Here is a 13,226-nt window from a genome sequence, read left to right as displayed (position 1 = left end):
CATGGCATAAAGGCTTCTTTAAAACGGAGTCAAGAACCCTAGAGTTCTAGAGAGGAGTACAAGTGATAAACCCAGTGTGTGTTTGAGCTGTTTTAGGGGGCGAGGGAAGTGTGTGTGTGTGTGTGTGTGTGTGTGTGTGTGTGTGTGTGTGTGTGTGTGTAAAGTTTGAGGTCAGTAAGGTTTTTATGTAAAACAAATGAATACTTCTATTCAGCAGAGATGCATCAAAAGTGACAGTAAAGACATTTATAATGTTACAAAAGATTCTGTTTCAAATAAATGCTGTTCTTTTGAACTTCCTATTCATCAAAGAATCCTGAAAAATAAAATGCATCACAGTTTCCACAAAAATAGTATTTGATAATAATCATAAATGTTTCTTGAATCCTCATATTAGAGTGATTTCTGAAGGATCATGTGACACTGAAGACTGGAGTAATGATGCTGAAAATTCAGTTTTGATCACAGGAATAAATTACACTTTACTGTATATTCACATAGAAAACAGATGATTTACATTACAATAATATTTCACTGTTTTTACTGTATTTTTGATATAGTAAAAACTGTATTCTGTCATTTTTACATTGTCTTCCATATACATAAAATCTTACTGATCCAAAACTTTGAAGCAATAGTTTATAATATAATATGAGAATTAATTAGAGTTCTGATAAAGACCAGTCAGCATTCCTTTGGGTTAGTCATCAGGTGTGTGTGTGTGTGTGTGATTGAGTGAGTGAATGTGTGTAGTTTGTGTATGAGTGTGTATGTATAGTATGTGTGTATGAGTGTGTGAATGTGTGTATGAGTATGTGTGAGTGTGTGTGAGTTTGTGTAGTATGTGTGTGTATGAGTGTGTGAATGTGTGTATGAGTATGTGTATAGTATGTGTGAGTGTGTGTGAGTTTGTGTAGTATGTGTGATTGAGTGTGTGTATATATGTGTGTGAGTGTATGTTTATATGAGTGTGTGTAGTATGTGTTTGAGTTTGTGTATATGTCTGTGTGTTTGTATAAGTGAGAGAGTGTGTGTGTGAGCGTGTATATATTAGTGTGTAGTATGTGTTTGAGTGTGTGTAAATGTGTATGTGTGTGTGTATATGAGTGAGAGTGTATGTATATATATATGTGTGTGTGTATATATATATATATGTATATGAGTGAGAGAGTGTGTGTATATATGTGTGTGTGTATATGAGTGTGTCTAGTATGTGTTTGTGTGTGTGTGTGTGTTCATGTTTTTCTATCCCGGTGGGGACTTCAACCTGAATGCACACAGACTCATGGGGACTCGTGTCACAGTGGGGACCTAAACTGAGGTCCTCATGGGTACACAAGCTTATAAATCATACAGAATGAGTTTTTTTGGAAATGTAAAAATGCAGAAAGTTTTCTGTGATGGGTAGGTTTAGGGTTAGGGTTAGTGTGTGTGTGTGTGTGTGATGGGTAGGTTTAGGGTTAGGGTTAGTGTGTGTGTGTGATGGGTAGGTTTAGGGGTCGGGTTAGTGTAAGGACATAGAATATACAGTTTGTACAGTATAAAAACCATTAAGTCTATGGAGAGTCCCCACAAAGATAGTGAACTAGACGTGTGTGTGTGTGTGTGTGTGTGTGAGTGAATGTGTGTGTGTGTGTTGAACTTAGTAAGCGGCTCTGAGAGTTCAGGAGTTCCACTGATAAGGATGACTGCATGTCGCTCTGATTACACAATCACACCAGCTTTACTAGTAGATCAGTCTGAACACGTCTCAGATAAGACAAGTTCTCAGACAAGAACTCTTCTCAGATCGTGAACCTGCCAGTGACACACACAGATCCTGAGCCGCTGCGGCTGTAAACACACATTCACAAGCTCTGTTTAGGCAACAGCGATGAAAACTGAGTTTGATAGTAAAGAGTAGACGACTAAATGTTCATGTCAGTTCAGAAGTTTTTGATCTTAAAAAATGTTGCAGTAAATGTTGAAATCAACATTAACTGAGATTAATAAAGGCTGTAGAAGTTTTGTTTATTGTTAGTTCATGTTAGGCAACTAATGTTAATGAAACCTTATTGTAAAGGGAGGCAAAAACACACTTGTGTGAACTTCAGTATCAAAGCAAAAGAGGAGATTCCTGTTCAATCGTTCCCAGTCTTCATCTCAATCTCTCAAAGTGAAGTAATCGCATTAAATGTTGTGTCACAAACACCCTATTTTGGTCAAAGATTAAAAAAGCCCGTTTGAGCTTCTGTTTACCGTATTTGATGAGGATAAAATAGAAATCTGCAAAAATATAACGTGTACTTTAAAGGTCCATTGACCCCAAGAAGGATAAATATAAAGATAACAATAACTATATTAGTCCACACTGTTTATGATGTATATATGTATATCCTTCTGTTTATTAGAAGCGCTGCAGTTTGTCGTCTGTCACTTTAAATGCTCTTTACTTTATTTTTACAGTGATAACGCATAATTAAGAGTAATTACACCAAATGCTCCTAAAGCTGGATGGATTCTGATTGGCTGTCATTTTTAAAGTGATTCCAATGATGTCGTTATAGTTGTGGTTCCTTTACTATTCTTTTACATTCAGAATGATTTTTCAAACTATTAACTTTATCATCCTTTGTGTGAACGATCTAGAAATAAAACTGTAAGAAGGAAAAAGTACCATTTTCGTCAAAAATGCAAGTACAAGTATTCAGTTCACTGAAATCAAAGTCTCGTTCTCCAGCACTAATATCTAAACATTCATAAATCAAGACACATTTACTGGAGAAGCAAAATAACTGAAGATATTAAGTCTTGTTTTATGAAAATTAAGTGAGTTTAGTCTTAAAACAAGAACAAACATCTGCCAATGGAGTCAGAAAAATAAACGTAATTTACAGCGAAAACATTTCTGACTCCATTGGCGGATATTTGTTCGTTTTAAGACTAAACTCGCTTAATTTTCATAAAACAAGACTTATATCTTGAGTTAATTTGCTGCTTCTCCAGTAAATGTGTCTTGATTTAAGAATATTTATATATTTGTGCTGGAAAACGAGACGGAAACACTGAGGAAGAACATCATCTTTGCACTCGACTCGACTCATGCCCAATAGTGTTTTGAAACTAAACCATTTTTCCGTGTCCACGTGCAAAAGAACATTGCAGAAAGGACTTTGCCTTAATATTTTATTCTATTTACAGCACAATATAAACCTGGAGCAGATCTAAAGCGCTCGACGCCTGCAGAGAGTCCAGAATCGTGAGGAAGAACGCACCAAAACCTGCGAGATCCTGAGCGTGAGCTTCAGACGCTCGAGTCCCACATCTCAGCAGACACACGGATATCCACACTCATCCAGCAAACACACGAGTAAACACGCGGATTTGATGCTTTAATGAAAGAGACGGTGCATAGGAGCGTACAGTTCTGTCCATATCTCCAGTGGAACAATTCATGAGGAGGAAAGCAACGGTGTCTAACGTAAACCAGGCTAAACGCGATAATACAGTGTACACAACTTCCTGAAAGCGTCCTTTAATTCATGAAAATTAAAATCACTTCAAAAGCGATGGGTTGGCTCCTCCGAGAGTCTGCGAACGACCCGTTCACAGCAGGCCACCAAGGTATGGATAAAGTGCTTCTCTTAACGTGACATTAAATAATTAAAGCAAAAGAAAACATCACATAATCAGAGCGAAATAAGAAAATGGAGGACAGGAGATATATTCCTTCAAGGGGACAGAAAACTAGAGAGAAAGAGAAAGAGACTGTGAAGCGACGGACAAACTGACATACTGCATGGTGTCAGACCTACATGATGCAAAAGGGAATTTCACATTTTCATAATCTGAAGAAACAGACACAGTAAGACTTGTCGTTTAGTATCATAACACGGATATTTGTCGGTCCGTTGCGTTCGGGCGTCCTATGAGGACAGTCATAAGAAACAGCAGCAGTGTGATCTTACAGGATTATTTCGAGGCCAGTCACCGGTCGAGTGTTTTTTGTGTGTGAATAAATACATTCGGATTTAGTGTCAAGCTACTTGTTCTAATATAATGTACGTCCTAAAAAACAAACAAAGCAAAGATGGAGAGACTAACGAAGAGGAGATGGGGGAATTGTTCGCTCCGAGATGTTCCCACGTTCTCCTCGTGGCCCCTCAAACTCAGTCCGCTCTTCACAAGGCAGACATTTTCTTCCAACAGTCGCGTGTGTGGGAGGAAAAAAGCACCTTCCCTCATGGTATCCGTGGCTAATGAAGGCGCTCTCCGTGCTGGGAGGATCCCACATACTGGGAGCGCCTGCAGACCCCTGAATAACAGCCAGTCCACTGCCGTCCTCGTCCTCTACAGAGAGAAAACACACATGAGCAGACTGAACTAAACCCTGAGGGCTTCAGAAAGATGCCTTTAACTCATCTATTCAGTGCTGACAAAAAAGTATGCAATAAATTAAAACACAATATTAGTGTGCACTGCTGATTAGAGTATCCCGATAACAAGCTCACATCAAACCACTGAGAGGATGTTCTGCGTAAACAGCTTACAATGTATTTACTGTGAATGATGATGCATAAAAAAGCATGCATAAAAATGCATGCATAATGCATGAATAAAAATCCATAAATTATGCATAAAATGTATTAATAAAAATACATGCACTAAAATGCATGATGCATACAACGCATTAATAAAATCCATAAATGATGCATAAAATGCATGCATATATATTGCATAAAAATATATAAATGATGCATAAAAATGCATGCACAAAAATGCATAAACGCATGCATATATATTGCATAAAAATATATAAATGATGCATAAAAATGCATAAACAATTAATAAATGATGCATAAAAATGCATGCAAAAAATGCCTAAATGCATAAAGATCCAAAAAAAAAATCATGCATATTTATTTATTTTCTATAGCATTTTATATAATACAGATTGTTTCAAAGCAGATTCACAGTAGTAAACAGGAAAAATAACGATGCAATAATGCAAACTTCATCAAATAAGACAAATTAAAAATAAAATGCTTCACTGAAGTTTGCACACACAGGCATGTAGTCAGGCAAAGCACAGTCTAGATGTGTCTAAATATGGCTGAAGGGAAATTCAGGATTCCAAACACTGGCAGTGGGAGCGGCTTGTGAACTTGAGCTAATATTGAACCAAGACAGCATCTGATCTCAATAAACATGAAGTGACCTAGCAATCTCCAGAGAAACTGAGGCCATGGGACCAAACCGGGAAATTAAAGACGATTTTATGATCAATAAATCACAAATTAAGTATGTTCAAGCCCGTTCAGTCTAATAGTGTTTGGAGATCATTGCTTCATTAAATTCAAATGAAATGTGCACCTAAATGAAAAAAAGATGTCATGTACCCACCTTCATGTCATTCCAAACCGTATGACTGACTTTCTTCTGTGGAACACAAAAGGAGAAGTTTAGCCGTATGTTCACGCTGCTCTTTATAACTAAAGCAGACCGGGAAAGGTTTCACAGCGCCGATCAAAGTACAATAAAAATATCTTAAGAATCAAGTCAAACCATACGAGAGTGCTTTCTGTCAGCTTATTGAAGTGTGCATGTGTGATCTGTGACAGGAACGCATTCTTACTGTGGATTTAAGTGCATCCAGACAGCGTTTTGCATATCGCAAACTCAGATTTTTTTTTTTATCCAAAAAAATATATATATGAAAATGCTCTCTTATAAGAAGTGGTACAGTAAATCCTGCATCTGTAACTGCAAGAGAGGATAATATGAGCCGCTGACATGTTGCGTTAATCTTCTTCAGTTTTTAATGCTTTATTTAACATCACAATCCACATAACAAATGAAATATTCAGAGTCAGATACAAATTACTACATTTTGACGTCACTACTGGGAAATAACCGGATTCATCAATAAAGTCTTGTAAACACGGTTTACTTGCGTTGTCGGGTTATCGGTTTGCATGTAAACCTGGATAACGGGTTATTTCACTAAGCTGATATGTGTGGGTTACCAGCGCACTGGTGTGTATGTAAACGTGATCATTGTGCAGCAAAACTTTTACCTTTGTGTTCCACAGAAAAAGTAGTCGTCACTCAGACTTAGAAAGACAAAAAATTGTGGGTTCATTTTTTTTTACACATAAGGGTAACACTGCATACCTGATGAGGCGAATACGTGGCAAACAAATGCAGACAGAAAAAATTAAATTAAGATATGCACAGTAAAAAAGGATCCCTAAAGAAACTAATATAAAGCCTCGGGGGAGATCTCAGAGGTCTGACTGAGATTGGCACAAGTTTTTGAAACGGTTTGACTTACAGAGTCAAAGGTAGAAGTCTAAATAAATCAATCAGAAATTTTCTGTACTAATTATTTGGTCCTCAAAGTGGCGAAACAGCTGTTTCACGGCTGGAAAAGAAACGAGACAAGCGAAACACAAAACAGCAAACTACACTGTAAAAATGTAGCTGCAATTGTTAACTTAAAATTTGTTGAGATAACTTAAATATCCAACTAAACTAAAGTTAACTAAACTTAATATTTTAAGTCAAGCACAAACAAGTACTTTAAGTTGAAACAACACATTACTTCTTATTCTAATGTTGAATTTTAAGTTGTGATAAATAATCACAGCAATAATTTTTAATTTTTAAAATAAATAATCATACAGCAATAACAGCGCCAGACGCCCGAGTTGGTGAGCGTTGGTTTAGAGATTCATGCAACTCAGGTTTAAAGAGCACAAAGACATTTGCTTCTGCAGAGAAATATCGCAGATATTGGAGAAAGATGGAAAACTCTCTAGCACCGGTGTTTGTGCACTGTCACATGTGTCAAAACCGAAGTATGCCCAGACAGCAACATGGTGTCGGCCCAGATCCGGCCCGCGTGGGATCCACATGATGTGGGCCGGATCTGGGCCGACACTATGTTGCTGTGCTTTGGTCTTAAACGAGTACTTCACTTCAGAATTAAAATTTCCTGATAATTTCATCTTCCCCACGTCATCCAAGATGTTCATGTCAGTCGAAAAGAAATGAAGATTTCTGAGGAAAACATTCCAGGATTTTCTCCATATAGTGACTTCAGTGGGGTCCAACGGGTTTCAGATGTGGTCCAGATGTGAGTTTCAGTGCAGCTTCAAAGTCTCGACACGATCCAGCCGAGGAATAAGAGTCTTATCTAGACAAACCAGCGGCCGTTTTATTAAAACAAATAAACATTTATATACTTTTTAACCACTAATGCTCAGCTTGCACTAACTGTGATGCGACACACATTACATAATCACGTTAGAAAGGTGGGAAATGTAGGATAGTGCGAAAAACTCTCCTCCAACTTCAAAATTGTCTGACATTGTTGTTTTACCTTTTATTTTTCTGTAAATCCTGTTTGACTTCGTCTTTGCATGTTCGCTTTGTAAACACTAGATCTGTTCTTCCGCCTACGTCACGCTTGACCTTTCAACCTGATTACGTAATGTGTGTCGCATCACAGCGAGTGCAAGACGAGCATTAGTGGATAAAAGTATATAAATGTTTATTTTGTTATAAATGTCCGCTGGTTTGTCTAGATGAGACTCTCATTCCTCGGCTGGATCGTGTCGAGACTTTGAAGCTGCACTGAAACTCACATCTGGACCTTCGACCCGTTGGACCCCATTGAAGACACTATATGGAGAAACATCCTGGAATGTTTTCGCCTGAAGAAACAAAGACATGAACATCGTGGATGACATGGGGGAGAGTGAAATTTTAATTCTGAAGTTAACTACTCCTTTAAAGGGATCGTTCACCCAAAAATGAAAATTCTTTCATCAATTTCGAACCCTCATGTCGTTCCAAACCCATAAGACTCAACTGGATTTATCTAAGGATCTCATAATGAATGTTAGTTTTGTAGTAACTTTATGTAGTTTTGGGTGAATAGAGGGACAGAAATCTCTCAGATTTCATTAAAAATATCTTAATTTTTTCCGAAGATGAGCGAAAGTCTTACGGGTATGGAAAGACATGAGGGTGTGTAATTGATGAGAGAATTTTCTTTTATGGGCGAACGATCTCTTTAAGAGTGCAATGACGAGCAAAGAAAGACTCACCTAAGTTTCGCAGTGCGACAGTAGAGATGTGATTTCGGCGCTCATGTGTCCCACCGCCTTGGCGGCCTCCATGATGGCGCGACGGTACATCCCTTTCTTTTTGCGGTTGAAGCGTAACCTGAAGAATTCGCGGAACGGCGACAGTTTGGCAACCGAGAGTTGGGAGGTGGTGGGAGAACCGAACCAGGACACTTTAGCTTCAGGCCAAGGAGCATCAACCTCTCCTTCTTCTCTACGAGAACCGCTAATACTGAGTATCCGAGCAGGCCACCACGGGAATCCGTGAATCTTTCCCCAAACAACATCACCTACTGTCACGGCGTGACCTTCTTCGGTCACGCATTTAGTCATGCTGCGAGTGTGCAGTCGCACGGTCAGAGGCGGAACAGTCTTGCTTTCCCCTTGAGAAGACGACGATACGGAGATGTCGTCGCCCGGAGCGAGATCGCAGAGTTCTGGCGACGTCCCATCCGAGCTGAACGACTTGGACTCGTCTAGACTGTCGCTACTGCACACGGAGAGGCTCGAGGAATCCGCTTTCCTCTTTCGGAAGTTAATGAGTAAAGTCAGGTCGCTGTGTCGATCGACCTCCTCGCCGGACCAAAGTTCAAGCGAGTTTTTCTCGGCACCATCCTCGGATTGAGAGTTGGGAACTCTTGGACTTCTTCTCCGGGAACCGCCGACAAGTTCTGCCTCGTACACGGACACTTGCTCTCCTCCGTCGGACCGGGATCTCAAGCGGATCTTGGGCGACGGGGACTCCGGACTTGCCAACTTTGGGAGCTTGAGTTTGGGAATGGAAATGGTAAGACCCGTTCGGATGGCGTCCATTTGCGGTTGCACAACTTTCTGGGATTCCTTGGAGGCGTCTCTTTGTCCATGCCCGTTCTGCAATAACTGCTTCGGACAGAAGGGTTTAACAGAACCGTGAACTCTCGAGGGGATCTTCATTACTTCGCCTTTTCCTTGAGGAGTGCTATAGGAGATCTTAATCACGGGACTGTGGGGAATAATGTCCCCTACTGGAAACTTCTCGTCGTCTTTCTTGTCCTTTCGGAAGTGTTTGCTGTCAAAGACCATGGAGTCCTCTCTTCTCTTCGACTCTTTGTTGTTGTCCCCGTCGTCCTTTCTCTTGGCCGGAGTTGCTTTAGTGTCCTCGTCTTCTTGGGGCGCGTTTTCTTTTCTAGCCGTCTTGGGCGCCGTTGGTCCGTCTTTGCTGTCCTCGTCGCTGTTTAGTGTGTTTTTGCATTTCTCGCACAACACCTGCCGAGGTCTCAGTCGGATCGTGCTCATGGTCATCCTTCCGGGCTCTCGACTTCTTCTTTTCTTCCTCTTGATTGGACGAGGTGGTGGTTGAGGAACCCACTGGTTGTACGTGTGCCGGACCCAAACGGGTTGCGGGAAAGGAGCGCCCTCAAAGTACGGTGGGTACGTGGGCTGGCCCGGTTGTACCGGGACGGGTACGGGAGCAGGAGGAGCCATCGCTGGCTCCGTGTTCTCATCTTTTGGTCGCGGTGAAGGCGGACTAACGGGTTTAGAAGAAGCCTCTTCACTCGAGACTTCACAGTCCGGTCTCAATATGAGGCTCTCTTCTGATTTTCCAACAACGTCTGGAAGGCAAAACAGCCCAGTCCTATGGAAGAGAATCAAGAATTTATTTTTTGACATGCTTGCAGAAAAAAAGGCTTACCAAGACAAAATTACTGGGTTGTCACTTTTCATGTTTTCTGGGTTGGTAGATGCACCGGGGACCCGATTATAGCACTTAAAGGGCACCTATTATGCAAAATTCACTTTTACATGGTGTTTGAACATAAATGTGTTGGCAGTGTGTGTACACAACCTCCCTATAATGATAAAAATCCACCCAGTGCTTTTTTAAAAATCCCCATAATTCATTAGCACTGTCTCAGAACAAGCCGTTCTCAGATTCGGGATTCTCAGATGAAGTTTACCAGTTTATTAAGCACCCCCTGAAAAGGAGTGTATATATTTGTTTACTGTTAGTTGAAACAAGTGTTTTGTGTAATTCGCTGTGTACATTGATGATAATGAAGGGGAGAGAGAGAGAGAGTTTATGGATAAGACTTTAATGCGCACTTCTTATATTGTGTTTATTAGCTCTTACAGTGATTTTCTGGAGTAAAACTAACGCTTCATCTTTTGTATGATGTACAATAAACTTCACTGAACTCATCAGTATATTGTTGGCCATCATTCGGATGGGGTCTGCTACAGCAGGCTTGTATGACACATACGTTATAACCGTAATTAAACTAAACTATACCTGTTCTATCTCCACACAGCGTATATTCTCTGGCTCTGTAGGCATTATTGTCTGACTCCGGGTCGAAATGAACACCACTACTGAGAGTTTCTGTTTTGACATTATCATTCCGTGAGATGAGATTGTCCTGGCTCTGAGCGTGAGCTCGTGAGGCTCCGCCCCCTGTGCCGGCAGCAGCAGCTCATTTGCACACTAAAACGGCATGTTTTTCTGAGCCCCAAAAAGTGACAATTTAAACATGCTGTAAAAAATGATCTGTTGGGTATTTTGAGCTAAAACTTCACACACACACACTCTGAGGACATCAGAGACTTATTTTACATCTTGTGAAAAGGGGCATAATAGCACTTTAAACACGGAAAAACTCAGATTTTCATGATATGTCCCCTTTGAAATAGAGATCACGATCCCCCACGATTGTGAATAGACAACTAAACAAAATAACATGTAATTTACTAGAGATTCAGATAAAAATTAATTGCTGCAGTCTATTTAAAAAAACATTTAATAAATTTGCATTAATTAAAAAAAAAAGTCTAAAATAGTACTTATATATATATATATATATATATATATATATATATATATATATATATATATATATATACACACACACACATTTATAATAATTTTATTTCAGATAATGTTTAGTTTATTTCAAGTAAGAAAGTGTGGGTTTTGCTTTTGGTTTACAATAATAATTCTGCAACGATGGTGCAGAAAAAAACACTTACATCATCATTGAATGTCCTTATATTTAACACTCGTATCACAATGCTGCAAAACATTTGAACGCTCATGAACTGAAACACATGATCAAGCATTTCTAATGGCAAGCTGACTCTTGACTGGAAAAACCAGTTGCAGTTCATGCAGCGAAACCACACCTATGTTTTCATAACCTTTAAAACAACACAGATATAATATGATCCGTCAAAACTCCTAATGCTGCATTATTCTTAGAAACTGTGATGCTTGGAATTTAAAAGTAGTAGGGTGAAGTTCACAAAAACAGTTACATTTCAATAACGCCAAAAAATGTACTTTTAGGACAACCATTGTTATTCGTATTGTGATAATTAAGCAAGACATGGAGATTTGCTTTACGTTGCAAACGAAAATGATAAAATGAGCTGAAATAAAATAATTTTATTGTTTAGTGTTTAGTTTAGTTTTTGGGTTTTAGTTTACAATAATAATCCTGCTATGATTGCGCAGAAAAAAATACTAATATCACCTTTAAATGTCCTTATTTTTAACACTCTTATCACAATTTTGCATAATTTTGCTCATGAACTGAAATACATGATTAAGCATTTCTAATGGCAAGCTGACTCTTGACTGGAAAAACTGCTTCACTATCTAGACACTTCGTGCATTTCAATAACACAAAATAATACAATTTTAGGACAACCATTATTATTCGTATTGTGATAATACTGTGATAATAATTAAGCAAGACATGGAGATTTGCTTTACGTTGCATATTTGCATGTAGCGAAACAACTACTACAAATAAATTCATGAGAAGTAGTGCGATTGACCCAGTGTTTTCAGAAGTAGTGCGATTGACCCAGTGTTTTCAGAAGTAGTGCGATTGACCCAGTGTTTTCAGAAGTAGTGCGATTGACCCAGTGTTTTCAGAAGTAGTGCGATTGACCCAGTGTTTTCAGAAGTAGTGCGATTGACCCAGTGTTTTCAGAAGTAGTGCGATTGACCCAGTGTTTTCAGAAGTAGTGCGATGGACCCAGTGTTTTCAGAAGTAGTGCGATGGACCCAGTGTTTTCAGAAGTAGTGCGATTGACCCAGTGTTTTCAGAAGTAGTGCGATGGACCCAGTGTTTTCAGTGATCGCACTGAGTCTTGAGGATAGCAGGAGTCTGTGAAAGATGCAGCCAGAGCAAAGCGCTGTCAGAAACCACAGACAAAGAGACCAACGGGTCGGGCCGGATCCCCCCCTCCACCTCGCTGCACAAAAACAATCCCATAAACCACCGGGGACGCAGGGAGAGGGCCAAGAGATTTGGGTGTTTTCACACGCAGCCCTGAAATCTGATTGTGCTGGGATTATTAATTAAACCGTAGAAGGAAATCCTCTGGGTAACAGAGGCAGAAGCCCTCCGGCAATAAACACCTATCATCTGAGCTGTTTGACGAAAAATAAAACGCCCACCCCTAAAGCGACTATACCTACAGAGACTCGTGTCAGGATCCGGAGTACGGAACATTTCACTGCATAATACACACACACACACACATATATATATAGAGCTGGGATGATGAACGACTAGATGCTATTTAGACACAGTTCCGGATGAAACACTAGCTGACTGCATACTGCACACTACTTACTATTATTGACATAGGCGAATGATTCTACGATAAACGCTTCAAACTGTAGTATACTAAAAAATATAGTGTAGAAACTAGTGCTGTTCAGCGATTAGTCACATCCAAAATTAAAGTCTGTGTTTACATAATATATGTGTGTGTGCTGTGTATAATTATGTATATATGAATACACACACATGCATGTATATATTTAAGAAATATTTGCATACTGTATTTATATTATATAGAAATAGAAACATTTTTCTTAAATATATACATGAGTGTGTGTATTCATATATACAAACTTATACACAGTACACACATATATTATGTAAACACAAACTTTTATTAATCACGATTAATTGTTGCACAGCACTAGTAGAAACTATTTTCGCTCAGAAACTGCTAGTAAAGTTCACACATAAATACATAAAAAACATCAAGTAACACATTGAATTAAACATGAAAGTCTAAAATTGTATTTTCTTCTAAAACGCACTCCAACCGTCTTTGTTT

At 39.2% G+C, this 13,226-nt stretch overlaps 1 protein-coding gene across 2 annotated transcripts in view; it reads right to left on the bottom strand.

Annotated features, from left to right (window-relative positions):
• Positions 1 to 3,350: 3,350 nt before the first annotated feature.
• pwwp2b (PWWP domain containing 2B) overlaps positions 3,351 to 13,226 on the bottom strand; it is an 11,887-nt gene continuing 2,011 nt past the window's right edge. The window contains exons 2-4 of one of the 2 annotated variants that reach the window (XM_084093652.1): positions 8,094 to 9,726; positions 5,383 to 5,418; positions 3,351 to 4,329 (exon numbers count right to left, since the gene is read on the bottom strand). In XM_084093652.1, coding sequence (XP_083949778.1) covers positions 8,094 to 9,726 — 1,633 coding nt within the window. In that variant the 3' untranslated portion in view covers positions 3,351 to 4,329; positions 5,383 to 5,418. The remainder of the gene's footprint in view (positions 4,330 to 5,382; positions 5,419 to 8,093; positions 9,727 to 13,226) is intronic. The other variant, XM_084093653.1, reaches the window with a different exon arrangement.

Source organism: Abramis brama, assembly GCF_963993115.1.
Source record: "Abramis brama genome assembly, chromosome: 19".
Classification (NCBI taxonomy): domain Eukaryota; kingdom Metazoa; phylum Chordata; class Actinopteri; order Cypriniformes; family Leuciscidae; genus Abramis; species Abramis brama.
Note: the sequence above shows the minus strand (reverse complement) of the source record. Positions and strands in the feature narration are given on the sequence as shown.